General features: G+C 33.3%; 1 protein-coding gene across 1 annotated transcript; it reads left to right on the forward strand.

The window, feature by feature from the left end:
- The first annotated feature begins 6613 nt into the window (after positions 1 to 6613).
- Positions 6614 to 9992, forward strand: LOC141684808 (protein indeterminate-domain 4, chloroplastic-like). Its single transcript, XM_074489935.1, has 3 exons — positions 6614 to 7116; positions 7446 to 7845; positions 8713 to 9992. The coding sequence occupies exons 1-3, from the start codon at positions 6945 to 6947 to the stop codon at positions 9839 to 9841; spliced, it is 1701 nt and encodes a 566-aa protein (XP_074346036.1). The 5' UTR covers positions 6614 to 6944; the 3' UTR covers positions 9842 to 9992.
- The last annotated feature ends 10592 nt before the right edge of the window (positions 9993 to 20584 follow it).

Consider the following 20584-nt stretch of genomic DNA (forward strand, 5'->3'; position numbering starts at 1 on the left):
ATCATACCCGGGATCTTATTACTTAGGTTCCCTTAACCTTTCTCAATACATTATATTCCTTTTTATGATCCTCTATTATAATCCTTTAATTTAAATCCTTTTTATCCTGTTACCTTATACTCAATTCTCTCCGTATCTTGTGGATTTCCGGGAAAAACCAAAGTGTTCGGAATTGGATTCTGACGATCTTTACATACACTTATATACTTCATAGAGTACTAATAATATCCCAGAATATCCATAACAGAACCCCTACATAGTGTGGCATGAAAAGTTTCTTCATTCAGCTAAAACACTATTCACAAGGGTTACAAAAAGTTGAAAATTTTGGGGTTATTACATGTACATTTGTGATATCAAGGAATTTTCAGACTTGAATCTCTACTTGAATGAATTGGAAGAAGTAAGAGGAATTGATGTTTATAGACATCTTCCCGAAAGACTGGTATTTAAATACAAGGGAGGGAAAGAGATGACATGGCCTCTTCACAGGATTCTCCAAGAAAGCCAATATGTTCTGATTAAAGTCTACTCATCCTTCAAGAAGAACTTTGGATACAATGTGACTCCAAGAAGAACAGTTCTAAAGAGGATTGAGGAACTAAGGAGTATTAGAGCCAAAGATGCACTTCCAAATACTCTATATATTCCCTTTACAGGAAAGAGAGTTCATCTAAGGCCCTATTGGCTGATGGAGTTCATGGATGACAAAGGTGTCAGAAGATTCTTCAGATTGGAGGACCAATTGAGTATCTCTAGCAATGAGACTCTTTTGGAAATGCAGGAAATGCTAAATCTCTCAGAAGCTGATGAACTAGAATTCCACAGACAACTTCAGGATCAAATTGAAGAAAACAACAGAAGGCTTGGGAAGAAATCCAGACAATCAAGAAAATAGATCTATCTACTCAGACTAGAGGAACATCTTGATAACAATTGTGAGCAATTTCTTTGTGTACTTTGTATTGTTCAACTTTCAGCATTTTGTAGCACTTATTAGTTTTATCTACTATTTTTTAATCTGTATTTTCTTTTTGGGTGTTTTGTTATCATCAAGTTTCTCTTAATTTATGGGTACAATTCCAGTAGACATAAATTGGGGGAGATTATTAGGAATATGTTGTATACATGATGATAAGCTAAACAAAATACCTTAGTAGATTTAACTTAGTGAATTTTGTAGCACCCGACGGATGATCAATTATAGTCCCGACGGATGATTCAATATAGTCCCGACGGATGACTAATTGATATCCACCGGGTGAGTAGCTTATGTAACAATAAGTCATGTAGTACATTTTTGCAAACAAATTTGTATAGATTCTGTAGTAGCTTATGAATCATGTAGACTGCTAGTACATGTACAGAATAGGTTGATTAAATGTAAATATAAGATGTCTTGTAATTCTGCACAAATGAAATGGAGTCAAGTGATAAATGGCTACCCGACGGATGATCAACAAAGCTACCCGACGGATGATCAACAAGGCTACCCGACGGATAACAAGCAAGTACCCGACGGATGATCAATTCAAGTATCTGTTGATAGTGACAACACAGTCACATGCGTCGAGTGTTTGCAAAAGGAATGCGATAGCCTGTTTAGCAGGGTTTTGAGAACAAAGAAGCATTACCATTTCCATACAAGGTATGAAGATTTTCAAAGATGCTGGAATAGAGTAGTGAAGCAGCATGAAGTTAGACTTGATAGTTTTGTTTTATTATCTTGTCTTATTTTATGTAAACTTGATGATATATAAACCAAGTGTAGCAAGTAGAACAACAATAACAATAGACCAAGCAAAAACATATTTTCAGAGAAACATTTGTAAGCTGTATCCTGTAGCATTTCTCTGCAAGTTTATTTGTTCACTTGTAAAGCAGCTGTGAGCTATTCAAGCTTCACAGGGTTCTCTTGATATATATATATATATATATATATATATATCTGGTGGATACATTCAAATCCACTAGAAAGTTTTAAAGACTTAAGTTTTTATTACTTTATGTTTGATTAACTTAACTCTGTATTCCGCACTTTGCAAATCAAACAGTTAGATATAAATTAAGTTAGAACCATTTTTCATAAATCTCAAAAAAAGTAGCCAGAATTACATTCAACCCCCTTCTGTAATTCTTGTTGTATTGTTAGGGAATAATAAATTCGCTCTTACTTGTTTATGATCTTTTGACTTTGCCGCATTCACAATAGTAAAAAAATGTTTTCAAAAATATTTTTTCAGTATGCATGATGTCAATTGAATATCGTAAATTATGTGATGACCAATAAGGGAGTTCGTAAAAGTTTGGGACATGAGTCCAATGATGCTCTTCCCCATATCCGACACTCCTTGCCTTCGAATTAGTCTTTCCGGGTGGTGGAAAAACTAAAGTATCAAGCAACTCCTTAACACCCTCCCTGGACAAACGACAACGAAACAATCTTCTTTCTTCATTATCAAACAAATTACTTTTTTGACGGAGTGGATCATTTGATTCAAGGAATATTCGGTTCGTGCCATAGAAACTACACTTTCCACAATATTTTAATTGAAACCCTTGCACACTTCCAAGACAAACTTGACATCCCATTTTTCCTTTACCCGACCACCCACTTATCATACTCATAGCGGGATAGTCACTAATTGTCCACATAAGAGCCGCTCTCATTGTAAAATTTTGTTTCAAAGATTGGTCATATGTTTTCACTCCGATATTCTATAATATCTTCAATTCATCGATGAGAGGCCTTAGACAAACGTTAATATCTTTTCCAATGCTATTTGGACCCGGCACTATATCGGTCATGAACATATAAGGCTTTTTCATACACATCGATGGTGGAAGATTGTAGACAACTATCACCATGGGCCACACACTATATGTTTTTTTTCCGGTAGGGCCAAAAGGGTTGAAACCATCGGTCGCAAGACCAAGTCTTATGTTACGAATCTCTTGAGCAAATGATGGATACCGACGGTTAAAATTTTTCCACTCTTCTCCATCCACGGGATGACTTATTTCTCCTAATTTCACATCTCTATTTTGTACCATCTCATGTGATCGGATGTATGTGCCGACATATATAAGCGTTGTAGTCGAGGAATCAAAGGAAAGTGTCTTAAGATTTTTTTTGGTATTTTTTTACCATCTTTCCTAGAAACATCTCGATAACGATCTTCACCACGTATATCACATACAACTTTATTCCTGTTCCATAAAATAAAATACAATCATTCTCACACAAATCAATTTTTTCATATTCAACCCTCAAATCCTTCATAATTTTTTTTATTACATAATAAGTTTCGGGTAATGTATGCTTTTTTGGTAACACGTCCGTAAGAAGTTTAAGCAAACTATCAAAAACTTTATTACTACAATGTGAGTTATTTTTGAATTCCATTAATTTTGTGGTAAAACTTAATCCTGTGTACTTTGTACTACCGAGATAAATAGGTGCTCCATTTTCAACAATAACCTCGTACAATTTTTTAGCACTATCATTTAGAGCTTCTTCTACATTCATAGTTCCTGTATTCTTAGTATCATAAATTTCATAATTTTCACCGACAAAATCATGTAACATCGCATTCAAATCTACCGGTTCTTCTACTCTCGGAGGTTCCCGAACATAACGACGATGATGTGCTGTTCGACTACGTTTTCTTCCTATCTTTTCACCTTGTGACGTCCACACGGTATAACCCTCAAGCATCCCTTTAGCGAGCAAATGAAATCTAACATCATCAATTTTTAACCAATTCAAATTTTTACAACGTTTACAAGGACACTTCATTGTACCATCTTCTTCCATTCCATTCTCAAGAGCAAATTTTAAAAATATTTTTACACCAATTCTATATTTCGGAGTCAATATAATTTTATCACTTTGCAATTGATTACCAATCCAACTTCGATAAATGGTTTCCATCTACAAATAATTTAACATGCATTTCATAAAAAATAAAAAAAACATTCAATACATACCAATATACATTACACAAACACAAACATAAACACACACAATGATTACAATAAATGAGAATAACTTCAATATATTACCAAAACACATTTAATACAAACAACAAACACCAACACACACACATTAATTAAAATAAATGAGAAAAACTCACAATTTCTCTATTACTCCTCCACTTCAATTCTCCCTCTTAGTTGTTCTTTTATATATTACCCCAATTTCAAGAAATGAAAGATATAACACAAAAAAACAAAAAAAACAGCTTTAATGCGACCGACGACGGTCGGTTATAAAAAATGCAGTAAAACGACACTGTTCTGTATATAACGGGTACTTTTTTTGTACTTTATATTAATTTTATATTTTTACCTATAACCGACCGACGCGGTTGGTCGGTTTTAATGGCCTCCAACTAGGGTTTTAACCGACGACATCAACGTGGTCGATTTTACTTGTGCCACATCAGCAAAACTACGTCGTATTTAGCTGTTATAACCGACCACCAACTTGTGGTCGGTTTTAGCTCTGCCACATCATCAAAACTGCGTCGTTTATCCTCTTACATAACCGACCAACCTGGTGGTCGGTTATATTGAAGCCAAATCGTTGTCGGTCGGCTATGTGTGGTCGGTTTTGTCATGTTTTCCTGTAGTAGAGGTATGGCTGTATGATTATAGAAATAATAAAAAGAATCAATTAAATATATAGTATGAGTTTGATTATTTTAGAAAAAATATTAGTATTTTTTTTAATTTTATTATATTTTGAAGAATTTTTTATGCTTTCTGAAAAATAACCGAATTTTATTTTGGTTGCATTTGAGATTGAAACGGGTTGCATTTGAGATTATATTTGATTGCTTTTTGCAAAAAAATCAAAAAATTATATTTTTGTTAATAAAAACTTAAAAAGTCATACTTTTGCAAAAACAATTCAAAAAAAATGTATTTTAAAAAAACCCTCTTGATTTTAAATTACTTAATACCGTTTCAAAGACCCTTTTAAATTGTATATATAAGTTTTGTATGGTTGATATGTTTTAATATATTTATTTTGACGGGATTGTTAGATTTTAAATATTGTTTTTGACCAATGATAGGTTTAAGCCCGCAACAGTTGGGTGAGTGGGTTAAAAAGAAGATAATTATGTTTTTTGTCACATGTTCGATCTGACCGACAACTTATGTACAGTTTATTTTATTTCACGTGATTGGTATATTATTACATGAGCCCGCAGATTTAGTCCATGCTGGTAACATGTGGGTGGACAATTTTCGTTTGGGTATAATAAGTACTACTATATCATGTGATTCAAAAATTTCAATTAACATATCACGGATGTGATTTGTTTTACTCTTTGTTTGTCATCTCTGTCGACTTGTCTTGGGGGCTAGTGTTCAAAATTTCCCCGGGTTCTCTACTTGTAAAAAAATCGACAAAATAGTAAAATTATACATATGGTAAAATGAAAAATATGCACAAGCTGCTATCTTTTTATTTTTTGTCAAGAACAAGCTGCTATCTTCATATCAATGTACTGATAAGGAAAAACAACCCGATAAGAATAATGCATGGAAAGCAAACTAAGTTACAGTGTAATTACAGTGACTTACAAATTGTTCAATAAATTACAGAGTATTTCAATAATACTGATCCCAGTGTATAAAATTAATTTGTGGAATTATGAAATGTCAATAGGTCATGTTGCCAACAAAGTATTGGTCTCCCTTCCAGTTTTAAAAAATTATAGTCATAAAATTGGATACAAAATTTTAAACATGTTATGTAATTTAATTATAATAAAATTCATGTATTCATATAAAGAGCATCAACTAAAATATCCACATTATTGTTATAAAACTTTATAATTTTTTGGCGACTAATTTATGTAATGGGTAGAAAGGGGCAGGCTGACTCGTGTCAGATATTGAAAAGAGGCGAGGGGTGACCAAAGGCAGCTTTGTCTCGACTCTGAATACAAAACTGTTTTTGTGTGTGCGAGACTGAAGAGTAACAGTCTTATTGTGGGCCTACAGAGAGGGCCGGGGCTCAGAGTGGGCCCATTTCATCTTCGCTTCACGACGGTTTGTTGGACTTCTTGTGAGCTGCATGGACAGTAACATGCACCCAGGTCCCCAGCTCCCTCCATTTCTTATTTTCTTCTCTCCTCCGTCTTTTTATTCTATTAATTATTGTAACTTGTTTTCCAATTTCAGGAATTCAGGATGTAGACAGTAATATAAGAACCTACTTGAGGTTATAGTCTAGACTGCATCAGAAAATTTAGTTTTTTTTTAAAACAAAAATCTCATTTCATTCTTATGACTGGGTTAAATCTGAATAACCAACAAAAAATTGTAAAATTAGGTATTTAAATTCTGATTTTAACTTTTGAATATGAAATAACATACATATTGTATGTAATATAAGTATGTTTATATTTACAAGTATACTAGCATCAAATAATTGAAGAAAAAATGGAACATCAACTGCTTTCAACTTTTATAACTAAAATTATTATTCTATTGCACAACAAAAAGGAACCAGAGGTAAAAATTAATTAATAGAGAAGAAAAAGGCTACTTAATATATAGGTAAAAAATGGTCAAGTGGATGGACTGATTTCTTCCAACTCCTCTTCAATTATCTCCAAATTTAAGATGTCCTTTGCATATTAATTATACTTTCTTCTTGGTTTTTTCTTGCCTTAAAAATATAATTTCTCCAATTAGAGCTAGCTAGCTAGCTAGATATAGTCTCTCAAATTTTGTCAAAGGAAAAGATACTAGCTAGTAGGAGTATCTCATATTTTTGTATCAAGTTTTTGAGTGCAGAAAATTGAAGTGTTTGCCTAGTTTTTGGTCAATTATTGGTTGCAGTATCAACTCATCACTTTGATTTGAAGGATACAATCACCAATTCTAAAAAATCAGCAAAATATACAAATATCTGGTAAATCTTGATGAATATGGAAGGTTCAAATTCATCAAATTCGATGTTCTTTGGAGCAAGAGGAGAAGATCAAAGCCAGATGACACAACAACAACATTCCACCATGTTCACTTCCTCAACATCAACAGCTCCAACAGCTGCAGCTGCCCAGAAGAAAAAAAGAAATCTTCCCGGAACTCCAAGCAAGTACCTATTCATATTACTGCATATATTTATATCAAAGTATATTATATGTACATATTCACCCTAATCATTACATATTTATTATTCATATAAACCTAGCTACTTCTTCTTTGTCATGAAAACCCTAATTTTATTTGAAATTTGATTCAAATTTTAACTCATGGTTCCGCCACATAATTTGAACTGTGTTTTATGTTTTATAAGTTTGAGCTACAATTAGAAGATACAGTGTGACTAGTTTGATGTTATTTTGTTATTTTTGTATATGTATTTATGATGAAGTTTCGCTTATATCATTTATTTTGGACTATATATGTATATGTAACAGATCCAGATGCAGAAGTAATAGCACTATCTCCCAAGTCACTAATGGCAACAAACAGGTTCATATGTGAGGTATGCAACAAAGGTTTTCAAAGAGAACAAAACTTGCAACTTCACAGAAGAGGACACAATCTTCCGTGGAAGCTAAAAAAGAAAACTACAAACGAAGTGATCAAGAGGAAAGTTTATCTTTGTCCCGAACCCACTTGTATTCATCACGATGCTTCTCGTGCACTTGGAGACCTCACCGGTATTAAGAAGCACTATTCTCGTAAACATGGTGAGAAAAAATATAAGTGTGACAAGTGCTCTAAACGGTATGCTGTTCAATCCGATTGGAAAGCTCATTCTAAAACTTGTGGCACTAGAGAATACAGATGTGACTGTGGTACTCTCTTCTCAAGGTGCTAAACTTTTTAATAATTTATCATTTACAATTTAAATTGTATATATAAATTCTTAAACTGTATTGTTTCTTGTTCACGTATAGCTCAAGATACTAACAAAGGGCTGATACACTGTTTGAGGTTTTGGTTAGTTCGACTACTATCAAACAAAAGTATAGCTTAAGATCGATATACAGCTATTTGTTTAATTACCATATTTTTTGTTAACTTAGAGCAATTCATACGTGTTGTATACAAGAAGAAATGGTACTGCTAGTGCTAGGAAAATTTGTATAGGGAACACCGCCTGCTCTTTCATCATAAGTAGTGGTATTCACGTGTGTTACCCAACAAATGGATGTTGTTTTGCTCGATTTGGCCTATTCTGGGTGGCTCCATATACTCAGGCCTGTGTGTTTGCAGTCTATCTTCTTGTCTAAATTGCTCGTGGTACTTCAAGGTCCCCCTCTTGCTCAGAATCCATGTACTCAATTAATACACTAATACATGTACACATGATTATCAAAATGTGTAATGCTCATTTGTTTGTATGTGCTTGAAAAGTTGGAGATGTTTTTCCCGTTAGTGAAAGGACCATAGTACTGCAACTTTTGCAGAGGAAATAATTTGTTCATAATATATGTTCTTCAAAATTCCCCTTTATGCTTTCGAGAAATATACACATTTGCAGTACATAGCTAGCATTTTATGAAGAAAAAAATTGTGATCGTTCATTACAATTGATTGTTTTTCATTATAGGGTGTTTATCAATTCAGGTATCGTAATTTATCAGATTTTTTCCTAATATTTATTAGGAGTACTATATGGTAAATGACCTTATATTATATGAGCTTGACCATTTCTTCCGAATCATTTGTTTGCAGGCGTGACAGTTTCATCACACACCGAGCCTTTTGTGACGCACTGGCTCAAGAAAGTGAAAGGCACCCTTCCAGTATCAGTAGCCAAATATTTGGAAATAATCCCATGCATTTGAATCTATCTCAAGCCCAAAATCGTTCAAACAATATGTTAAGGCTAGGAAGTGGTAGTAGTAGTGGAGCGAAACTGGAGCAGCTTTCAAATCCTTCATTATTATACGCAACTCAACCTCCACAATCTCCCTTCTTCATGCCACCACCTGATTCGAATCAAGAGTTTCAAGAACTTCAAAACAAGTCATTTCATGGGCTAATGCAACTACCTGATCATCTTCAAACTAATACTAGCAACTCCCCTTCCGCAGCCTCAAATTTATTCAATCTCGGCTTCTACTCGAGTAGTAATACTACAAACAGTATAAGCAACAGTACTGATAATAATTCAAGCTTCTTGATACAAGATCATCAGTACGGAAATGAAGGGAATGCAAGTATTTTTTCAGGTAACAATAGTATTTACAACACTACTCATGATCATCAAAGTCAAGCCGTCGGGCCAATGTCAGCCACTGCATTGCTACAAAAAGCTGCTCAAATGGGCTCAACAACAAGTAACACAAACGCTACTTTGCTAAGAGGACTAGGAAGCAGCATCAGGACATCGTCTTTAACGACTGATGCTAATAAGTTTGGACGAAATAGTTTCAACACTAATGCAAACACCGAATGTGGAAACCAACAACTTGAAGGTCTAACGAACCCGTTTGCAAATGAGAATCAAGACTCTATATATGCTAGTCCCGGGGATGACCATCATCGTCAACAGAATACTAATTTTGCAGGGTTTGGTGGGAGTGCTATGAGATCAGAACATCAACATCAGCAAAACCTTGGAAATGCAGATGATGGTGCAGGAAAGATTCATCAGAATTATTCACGAAACATGAGAGGTTCTACAGATGATAGATTGACATTGGATTTTCTTGGAATTGGAGGAGGAAGAGCTAGACATTCGAGTGGTGGATTTCCACAAAGGGAGCAGCAAGCTGGTGAAATGGCTTCATTAGAGCATTCGAAAATAAGCTCTTTGTCACAAGTAAGACATGCATTTGGAAATCCCAAACTGCTATAAGTATAGTAATATTTTGATGGTTATGTAGTGAGGGAGATGATAACTCCATATGGAAATGATGATTGAAATATTATTTTGATGATAACTATATACGTTATTGCGCATGCAATTTATTTTTCAGTTTCGTTTCGGCCAAGAATTTGTTTTTTCCCGTTGAAGCTTTACTGTTGCTCTAATATTTGTTCAATGAATTTAAAGAAAATAGTTTAATCGAAACAAGGACCTCTCGCAGCACCTCCATGACTGTATAATTTGAGACCAAATCCATGAAAACAGAAAAGTGAAGCTTAATTGCATGTCTTGTAGTATATGTCCGCAAGCATATTCCAACCACGAAATCTGTAACTAATACATGCACGCCATTTTTTTATGTTTGACATAGAATCTGTCTGCTCACCTAATACCTAACCTCTAGTTTAGCATTAACGAGATTTTTTTTCCTTTTTTTTATGTAAATATAATTATTTTGATTTCCATTGTGCGAGGTCCTTAATCAACCTTTTTTCTTTTTTATGATATTATTTTGAAGTTTAATTTTGTATTCTGCGTGAGAAAGTCAGTGACAAAAATTTCGGGACATATAAAATAATTAATAAGCACATTTTCCTTCTTTAAATTTTTTATTTTAACTTTAGTTAACCAAAAATATTGCTCAAAAAGTTTTACTGTATATAATTTTTGTTATAACGATATAGACACCACAAAAGGTCAGCATTGCTGAATTTGTGCTCCACAAAATGATGACCAATTAAATTTAAATATAATTGACCATTCGATAAAGTCAAACAGTATAAACTTATTCAAGTGCTACATATATACAAGACGACTTCACACCAGAAGAAGAAAATAAATAAATAATTATATTTTGTGGCGCAGGCAATAGACAATACGAAGACGGAAGAATTTATAAAAGATTTGGATGTTTTCTGATTACTTTGAAGGTCGAAATTTTTTGTAGGATTTCTTGTTTCCTGTAGTTCTTACACGTACAGTTGTTGGTATAAACAAACTCTTTTTGTTTATAAGAAATTCTGTCAGAAAAAATTATGGCCAAAAAGGAATTTTTTTTGCCAAAATTTCGATTTTGAAAATTTCATGATAATCAAGATATATACTCTCTCTATTTCATTTTAACAATTGCTTAATTTTTCTGCACTTATTTCTAAGTATTTTGACCGTATAGTTAAAATAATAATTATATATAATTTAAAATTTTAATTAATTTTTTTTTAAGAATAATTTTTATTATACCATCAATGCATTGAGATATGTGCAGAAAACTCAAAACACTAAAATTAAAGATATTTTTATTTCGCTAAACGGGGGACGGAAGAGCGATGTGAACGTGTGGGACATCACCCGTCTACTACACTGTATGGTTCCCGCTGCAATGGGGCAATTAAAAAGTGCAGAGAAATGTTTTGGTAGAATGTCAATATTATCACTATATTACATACATTCATAAGATAGTGTCAAGCATTTTAAGAAACTCTTAAGATCACTCTTAAATATAATATAAATTATTAGTTCTTATTAATTTAGTATACATTTATCCTAACAATATTTTTTATATTTACTCCTTATTTAATTTTATATTATTAAAAATAATTTGAAATTAAAGTACAAAATAAAGTGGAAAGAGATGTATATTTTATCAATTTATTATAAAATATTAATTAAGAGCTAATTAGAGGCTCTTAAAAATGAAAAGAGAAAGGGTCTCTTAAACTTTTAAAGAGTTTTTAAGAATCTCTTACGCTGTGTTCCCGAATTTAGGGTAGAAAAGAAAAAAATAGAAAATAACCAATTTTTCTTTCTCTCCTATTATTTCCAAAAGTGGGAAGAAGATTTTGAAGACAAAAATAAAGAAAACTTCTTCCGAAATCTGCAGCTTTATTTTCCTTTCTTTCATAAAAGTTGTTCGCGAACAAGCTGAAGAAATATATTTTTTACATTTCTTTTCTTTTTTCTTCAAAAAATGTTTCTAGAACACAGCGTTAATGCTTAAATTTAACCACCACACTTTATTTTTCAACTTAACTTAAGAACTTATGTGAAGAAATTGTTAAAAATGCTCTAAATACACTTATGTCCATGGACAAGAGAATCTGCGGTGTGACTTATGTCACCTGTTGTGTTTGTTGTCTCAATTTTGTCCCCCCTGCTTTTTATTTAGTCCGTGATACTGAAACTATATATGGACGATTTTCTTTTATTATTAATTTCCTTTGATGATTTTTTCTCACCAATTTTTGTTTCTTCATTTTTATTCGCTCTTCTTTAAAATTGGGTCGATGCTATAGCTTATATATGTTAATGTAATAGTCGGCTGACAGCTTCACCACTGCAGTAATTATATACCAAATCCAACCTGAATACATGAATCAGTTATAATAATATATATAGAGCATGATCAAATACAAACCAAATTTAAAATACAAACTTAGAACTAATCTCAATCATTAGATCAACGTAATCTAATGCCCCCTACAAGCACCCCATTCAAGTACTTTGCACCCTCCCTCACCTACTTTTAGCTTTGCCCCCTCCGTTTTTAATTTTATTTTTTCCGTCAAACCGTAAGTTTTTTTTAAAATCCGATTTCACTGTATTTTTCTACATCTCTCAATGATCGATTTGCATACCATATGTGTTATATTTTGAAGTAATTTTTTTAAAAAAATATTTGTTTTCTAGTTTCTATTGTAATATTGGTTTGTATTGGAGTAGCACCCATATATATAAGGTGGATGCGTAAAAAATTATTATTTAAAAAATATAGATATATAAATATTATTTGTCTAAATATTATTTGGTTTCAATTTTTTATCTTAAATTTACTATATAAATTTATTTTAGCTCGGATGATAGTATATAATATTTTGTATTTATCTGACCCTATCATACAAATGAACGAATAATGTCCAGTTTCGATTTAAAAAAATAATATTGTCTCTAGTTTCGTTTTTATAAAATAATATGAATTTTGTAGATATAGAAGATTACCTTTTATTATATAAGACCTCTATATCAACCAAATTTAAGTGATTATATTTAGTTTGTTTTTAATTATATTTTAGTTCGGGTTGAATATTATTTAGTTTTAGCGTAGATGAGCAATATTTATTATTTGTTTTAACTCAATGTCATTATATCAATCAATGAATTAGTTATATTTAGTTTTAGCTCGGAGGAGTAAGAATTATTTGTATTTAGTTTTAACCCGGATGAGTAATATATATTATTTTAAACTGTATCAATAATATTATTTATTATTGTGTTTTAGGCCGATATAACAAATCAACTAACAATATTTAGTTTTTTATTTTTAATTTTAACCCGGATCACTAGTATAATGTTGTTTAAATATGTATGAATAGTGAATATTATTTTATTTTATCTCGGGCCATCATACCTACCACCAATTATTCTAATTTTAATCTTGTTTTAGATCCGTTCAATAATATAATTATATTGGCCCGAGTGACTAATATATATTCTTTTTCTAGCAAAAGAACATTATACATATTTAATTATTTTATTTTACATCGGCTTTTCTAGCAAGAGACCATTATATATATTTAATTATTTTATTTTACACCGGCTCAATAGCATAATTTTTTGGGCCCGGGTCAATATTATATATTATTTTGTTCCGGTTACAAACCATTATATATATTTAATTATATTTGTATTTATATAATTATATTGCGAGTATTAGTCTATTAATTGCGAGTATTAGTCTATTAAGAAGAGTGTTTTATGTTAAATATAAAGTTGCCAAAATAAAGGTGACCAAGGATCAACAACCAAAATTTTAATATTTCGTCATTAATATAATAGTTTGTGTGTGTGTATATATATATAACAGAATCCAAAGATTTCAGCTGTAGCTGATGAAGTTAATGCATTTTTAAGTATCTGGAAATTTCTGAATTAATTTCTCTAAGTCAGTTTATGATCTTGAAGAGTCACATGTACTAGTATAAATCGGAAGTCTTGTAGTCTCTGGATGATATAAGAATGATTAATAAAAAAACACTAATTTGATTTTATTTTACTTTTTAGCTCTGCAGTAGCAACTCATATACATCACCTTCTGTTTACTCATACACCCCCTGTTATAGAGTATTTTTTCATAGAATAACCAGCATAATTTGGTATCAGAGCCCGATTACGACTCAAATGGGTTTTATTCTTCTCTTGGAAAAATGGCAGGCACTGGTCCTGCGCTTTCTCAACTTTTGATTCCTACTTTTGACGGAGAAAATTCTGGAAGATCAAGATGAGGACCTTACTGTTGTCTCAAAATCTATGGAACTTTGTTGAATCTGACTATACTAGGCCTGAAAATAAGACTGCTCTAACTGATTCCGAGAAAAAGAAATTGGATGATAGTCGCATGAAGGATTCTAAGGCACTGTTCTTCATACAACAAGGAGTTTTAGCGACAATCTTTCCTAGAATTTATGGTGCCATCAAAGTAAAAGAAGCATGGGAGATTTTAGAAAAAGAATTTCAAGACAACCAAAAGTGATGAGAATCAAACTCCAGACGTTAAGGCGTGAATTCGAGAATTTGGAAATGAAGGGGTCAGAGAGTTTGCAAGATTATTTCTCTAGAATGATGAAAGTTGTCAATTAACTACGTGCATATGATGAAGATGTGACTGAACAAAAAATCACGGATAAGATACTAATCAGCCTACCAGAGAAATACGATTATGTAATTGCTGCAATTGAAGAAGCAAACGACACCACAAATCTTTCTGTAGAAGAACTAATGGGTTCACTCCGAGCTGATGAACAAATGAAGGAAAATCTAGTTGATAAGTCCCTAGATAGTGCTTTCTGAACAAGATTAAAATTGGGTGGACACGGAGTTCAGATTTTGTTCCTAGTAAAAGAGGTGCAAGTGATCAAAACAATTATCGTCCAAGTCCAAATGAAAATGAAAAGCTCCAACAAGGTATGAGTTTCAGAATTTGTAAACCTTCATGCGAAATCTGTAAAAAATCAAATCATGCTTCTTCGGAGTGTTGACATCGAGGGAAGCCACAATATCAAAATTGTAAAAAATTTGGTCATATTAAGAAATATTGTTGTATAAAAAGAAGGACCATGCTAATTTTTCCTGAATAAAAGAATGATGAACGAAATTTATTTTATGTTTCTCAATCAGCCACAATGGAAGAAAAAGAAAAAATCTGGTACATCGGTAGTGGGTGCAGTAATCAAATGATCGAAGATGATGAAGCCTTTCTCAACATGAATAAAGAGGTCAGTTCACAAGTGAAGATGGCCAATGATGAACTGGTAAAAGCTAGCAGAAAAGGTACCGTTGCAGTAATAACAAATAAGGGAACAAAATTTATTCATAATGTTTAATTAGTTCCTAATCTGCAACAAAATTTATTAAGTGTGGGATAACTGGTTCAAAATGGCTACTGTGACGGCCTCAACCTCGGGGTCAGGAGTTGACGTCACCAACAACAATAAAAATAAAATAATATAATTCCATTCACTAACTATACGTAACCACGACCCCTTTACCAAGACCTTTTTCAGGTTTAAGTATGATTTATGTTACAATTAATACAAACCAACTTACAACAAACCAAACTGACGCAACTAACTTAATACAGCAACTCAATTGTAACACCCCCAAATCCGGGGTCGGGGATCCGGGTTGTCACGAGTTCCATTTCCCTTAACAACACCCAATCTTAATAAATAATCAACTACTCTGTACTGTGACCCCACAATAAACACACACACCACAAGTTATAGTCTCAGAGATGAATATCCAAAAATAATCACAAGTCGTTTTATTCCACAATTATATGCCAATACACCTTAAACAGGTTTCTGAATAAATTTACATTTCTTTGCCATTATTACAATTCATAAATATACATAATCTGATACATCAAAAGTTGAAAGCCTAGCCTATTGGTAGTTCCTACCTCAGCTATGGCGGCATCAGTGCTTCTAGAAAACTGCAGAACGTCTCCTAACCTCTTGCGAATCGGGAGCTTGGTCCGGTTCATCTTGTCTATCTGATGTTGTGTGATGAAAGAAGAAAGCAAGGGTGAGCAGCAAGCCCACCAAAATAATATGTATAATGATTAACAATATATGAGCCTTCTCATAGCACTCATGAAAGTCTTGGTCAAAAGAAATGAACCAAGTTGATATCTTAATGCGATGAAGTCGCAAAATATTCAGTATATATATATATACATATATACTTTTCAAAATATTGGAAGTCCTCTTCCATGCACAATATACACAAAGTCCCAGTGTATAACTGTATAAAAAAAATATCGTTGCAAGGTGATCTCATATATCTAACCTTGTCTCAACGTTTTTCTGAAAATCTTTGTCATTCATAAGACAATTATTAATTAGATATAAGTTTAAAAGATGAAGTTACAAGATACCCCAATATACTTATATCTTTCCCAAATACTACTTGAACTACCACCGTTCAAGTTATAATTAGCTTCAAAAGTTCATCACATAGATGAGACTATAAGGCAAGATTTGAATAGATTAAATCTTTAAAATATTATCAAAATAAAATGAAGTTATGAGATACTTCATTTGATGTAAACATCATTTTGAAAACTTGACCCTGCCAACACTCAACAATTGCCCAACCGTAGCCTTTCTATCGAAGTGCTCTGGGTAGTGTTGCAGAAATTATCCAATTGGATGATGAACTCATTACGGGAGTTTTCCGCGCCAGGAAGACCACTTACGATGATCAGTCGTAGTAGTACAACCCCACCATTTTCTACATATAGAGGAGAACCTGTCGGATTTACTTGTCAACCGAACACTGAACTCCTAAGGAATGGACCGCCTTAGCGGAACTTCCAGGCCATTTGGGCCAATATAATAAGGCTGGGCCGGCGCTACTCGGCCACTTACGCCACTCCTAGTTCAGATGAAATCCATGACTCTGAAACGTAAAGCTTGTCCCCACTTTCCCCAAGTAGAAACTTGTTGATACGGCTCCACCAAGAAGTCGTATCTATTTGGAAAGGAGAACTCACCGATATTTCCCAGGCGATGCCTGTTAATGGATTAACTTGTTCCAAGAATTTTACTTCCCGAGTGTTGGGTAAGTAATCAATTCATTTATCAAAACAGCAACCTTGTTGCGAATATAAAACACACCACAGAGCCGGATCCCTCAGGTTTTGAGCGAGTATTTAAATTCCCTTCGAAAGGAGGATCTTAAAAAAAATGAGTTTTGGGATCCGCTCTAACTTTTAAAAAAATCATTTTGAAGACTCGCAAAACATTTTTAAGAATGTTTGGAGTGAAGCTGATTTAATGAAGTAAATCAGTCCCCAGAATATTTAGAAAATGTCTGAATATTATTATTTAAATAATATTCCCATAAAGAATAATCTTTATAAAATAATTGAAGTAGAAGTATTAAAACTTATACTTGAAATGAATAGCAAATAATCAAAGATATACTTATACGAAAATAATATCTTTATTTGAATAATCAAAAGTAAGTTTGATTATCGACACCTTATTCTTTAATACAATAAAGAATATTATTAAGTAATAAGCGGAGTCATAATACCTCGAATGAATACTATAAATAATATTCATAAAATAAAGGAGTCATACATCCTCAAATGAATATCCAAGTAATATTCAATAATAATATAAACTGAGTCATAAGCCCTCGAATGAATATTCAAATAATATTCAAATAATAAAATAAACTGAGTCATAAGCCCTCGAATGAATACTCAAATTAATATTCAATTAAGTAAAATAAAGGTATCGAATAAACCTTATTCGATCCATAGTTTTAGAAACTATATCCATATATATATATATATATATATATATATAATATACTCGGGAACATCGACTCCCGGTTTAGAAATATGTTCACCTTTTATCCCCTATACTAAGGGTATACGCAACTACTTGCTTATTTCTAGCATAGGTATTATGCAACTATAAGCATTGAAATCAACAGATAGATAACCAGATTACGAAACAGACATGCATATATACCATATCAGCATGCTCCAATATATCGCAAAATTTGCTAATAACAATCATGCACTATCACAAGATAATGCATATACATATATTTACATCACAACAACAGTATATCGGGTAGAAAACTTGCCTGAGCGACTGGGGGTTACGAATGGCTCGGGACGAGTCTGGTAACCTATAAACAACAAGTAAGTTGGAATTAAACCAAAGTCACTTGTAAATCTATACTCTAACCAACTCAGACTCTAACGCTCGTTTTGCGCTTACTGATTCTCTTAAGTCACTCGAGTACCCTCGGCTCCACCATTTTTAATAATTTAACTTTTACGAGTTTTAAGGCGATTCCTTCGCGAGTGTCTTAACAACTGCTTAACACACTTACCATAAATGTTTTATGCATTAATTAACCCTTTTTGGTCTTTAACCTATGTTTCAAAGTAAGGCGAGGGGAAAAGTTTCGTTCGCGAAACGCCGTTACTTGAAACGGTCGTTTCTCCTAAACCGTGCATCGGAATCGAACGAACTACATATCAAAACGAAGCTCGTAACAATAGCTATCTAAACATGTCAGTGGTCATAATATAGCAGGGGGTTCTCGGGTCCTAATGTTATGCACAAAAACAGTCCAAAGAAAATCGGACGTTACGACGGCTATGTTTACGCGATTACCAATGTTTAAACTACTCCAATTAACCACCAACCAACTCATAACCATCAATACAACAAAACTTCACCTAAACCATACCACATCAGTCCATAATCTCCAAGGTTTTCAACTCAAACAACCACAATCACGACCTATGAACTATAATCAAGCTTCAATTACCAAAAATACTTCCAAATCAAACCAAACTACTAATAATCACAATCCATGCTTCTCATTTCACAACACCAACCATTAAACTTACTAACAAATAAAGTAAAGGCTAGGGTTTGAAGTTTATACCTTCCTTGGGAGGTGTTAAGTTGCTAGGAAGCCTTAGGGAGCCTCCTACAAGCTTGATCTTTCCAAAAAAATCAAGAACACAAAGTTAGGCTTTGAAGTTTCTAAAAGTCCGATTTAAAGAACTGTAAAAATGAGGGTCTTACCATGATTATTTGGACGAGACTTGTGAACAAGAGTTGTAGGCCATCTCAATACCTTTCCAATGAGCTATAGAACACAATATTTGAGTGAGAAATGAAGGAGATACAGCAGTTTTAGTGTTCTGGTTCTGTTTTGGCCGAGAGCATGAAGAACAATGCCTTGGTTTCTTTTTGATTTTGATGAAAAATGATTTGCTTGGCTTGGTTGGTTTGATTTTTGTGTTTGTTTTAGTAAATTACCTAGTTGCCCTTGATTTTGTGTGGTTAAAAAGCCACCACATCTCCTTCCTTCCCATGTCATGCTTGTGTCATCCTCATGATGTCATCCTCCCCTCCTTGTCCTCTTCTCATTGGTTGGGTGACATCATCCTCTCTAATCCCTTTGATTAACTTCCTAATTGTTTGCCTAATGACCGCTGATCTGTTATACGGTTCGCTTAACTTTCGTTTTCGTTTATCGTTTGAAGGATCATACCCGGGATCTTATTACTTAGGTTCCCTTAACCTTTCTCAATATATTATATTCCTTTTATGATCCTCTCCTATAATCCTTTAATTTAAATCCTTTTTATCCTGTTACCTTTTTCTCAAATCTTTCCGTATCTAGTGTATTTCCGGGAAAAATCAAAGTGTTCGGATTTGGATTCTGACGATCTTTACATACACTTATATCCCATATAAAGTACTAATAAAATCTCAGAATATCCATATCAGAACCCCTACATAGTGTGGCATGAAAAGTTTTCTCATTCAGCAAAAACACTATTCATAAGGGTTTCAAAAATTTCCCAAAAATTGGGGTTATTACAGTCTCCCCTCCTTAAAAGGATTCCGTCCCGGAATCAGATAGAAAATGAATAGGGATACTCTCTTAGCATTGCACTTTCTAACTCTCGAGTAAATTTTCCCACATTGTGGTTCTACCATCAAACTCTTACTAGTTTGATAACCCTTCTCCTAAGCACTCGTTCCTTTTTACTCTATACCCTTCCTGGTTGCTCCATATAGGTTACGTCTGGTTGCATGTCTATGCGCTCATATGCCCCTATTTGTCTGGCATCCGATTTACACTTCCTTAACATTGATACGTGGAACACGTTATGAACTTGCTACAGGTTCGGGGGTAGGGCTAGCTCATATGCTAACTTCCCAAACGTCTTAATATATCCAAGGGTCCAACAAATTGTAGACTTAGCTTTCCTTTCTTTCCGAACCTCATCAATCCTTTTTCAAGGGTTTCCAAGGGGATACCTATAATATTACTAGGCCCCCTATTTCATACTCTTTGTCCTTTTTGAGTCAAATCAGCATACCTCTTATGTCCATCTTGGGTTACTACCAGCCGTCCTCTGATTAGATCTATTATATCCCTGGTCCTTTGGACTACTGCGGGTCCGAGCATCTTGCGCTCTACAACTTCATCCTAACATAAGGGAGATCGACATTATCTTCCCTCAAGGATCTCATAAGGTGACACCTCGATAATGACATATGATCTATTGTCGTGATATAACTAAATCCGCGTTAAGTGATCATTCCAATTTTTTTCAAGTCTATTGCACAGACTCTCATTATAGCGTTTAGCATTAGAGCTTTTGCTTCTCAATACCCATTCTTT

Source organism: Apium graveolens, chromosome 9 (genome assembly GCF_009905375.1).
Source record: "Apium graveolens cultivar Ventura chromosome 9, ASM990537v1, whole genome shotgun sequence".
NCBI lineage: Eukaryota > Viridiplantae > Streptophyta > Magnoliopsida > Apiales > Apiaceae > Apium > Apium graveolens.

Coding starts and splice junctions, on each gene's coding strand:
- LOC141684808 (XM_074489935.1), top strand. CDS start 6,945: ATGAATATGGAAGGTTCAAATTCATCAAATTCGATGTTCTTTGGAGCA. Junction 7,117..7,445: donor AAATCTTCCCGGAACTCCAA/GCAAGTACCTAT, acceptor TATATGTAACAG/ATCCAGATGCAGAAGTAATA. Junction 7,846..8,712: donor TGTGGTACTCTCTTCTCAAG/GTGCTAAACTTT, acceptor ATTTGTTTGCAG/GCGTGACAGTTTCATCACAC.